Source organism: Charadrius vociferus, unplaced genomic scaffold, assembly GCF_000708025.1.
Source record: "Charadrius vociferus isolate BGI_N301 unplaced genomic scaffold, ASM70802v2 scaffold1028, whole genome shotgun sequence".
NCBI lineage: Eukaryota > Metazoa > Chordata > Aves > Charadriiformes > Charadriidae > Charadrius > Charadrius vociferus.
Window position 1 is genome coordinate 762237 of NW_009649564.1, and position 639 is coordinate 762875.

The 639-nt window shown below is 69.0% G+C and overlaps 1 protein-coding gene across 1 annotated transcript in view; it reads left to right on the forward strand.

Moving 5' to 3' along the window:
- The window catches only part of ZFPM1 (zinc finger protein, FOG family member 1), a 40218-nt gene extending 39967 nt beyond the window's left edge, over positions 1-251 (forward strand). Inside the window, exon 11 of the mRNA XM_009890047.1 lies at positions 88-251. Coding sequence (XP_009888349.1) covers positions 88-251 — 164 coding nt within the window. The remainder of the gene's footprint in view (positions 1-87) is intronic.
- The last annotated feature ends 388 nt before the right edge of the window (positions 252-639 follow it).

Genomic DNA, 639 nt, shown 5'->3' on the forward strand with positions numbered 1-639 from the left:
CCTCGCCCCGGCCCCCCGCTTCGCCCGGAGCCCCCGAGGGACTGCGGGAAGCCACCCGTAAGCCCCCCACACCCCCCGCCTACACAGACAGGGGGGTACAGACCCCCCCGGCCAAGGCTGTGCCCGGCCCCGTGCCCAACGGCAACCACAGGTACTGTCGCCTCTGCAACATCAAGTTCAGCAGCCTCTCCACCTTCATCGCCCACAAGAAGTATTACTGCTCCTCCCACGCCGCCGAGCACGTCAAGTAAAGCCCCCTCCCCACACTGCCCCCCACCACTGCTTGGGGGGTGCTGCAGGGGCTGGGGGACCGATTGCTGGCACTCCCCTCCTTGCAGGGGTTGGGGTGATGGAGGAGCTCCCGGGAGGCTCCTCCGGGGTGGCTTCAGCATCCAGAGGTCCTTTTGGTGTCCCCAAACGTCGCCCTGGGTTGGGGTTCCCGCGTATCCCTGGGCTGAGGACCCTGGGGGGGGTGAGCATGGTGCTGGTGTGGGGCCGGTCCCCCCAGGCCCCCGGTGCGTGCGGCACCCCTACCTCTGCCCCTGCTGCCGCCAGGGCTAACGCTGCAGGTAAACTGAGGCAGGGGGAAGATACATAGCCCTAACCTGGCCGGGGGGGCTGCAGGGGGGCTCCGTTCCC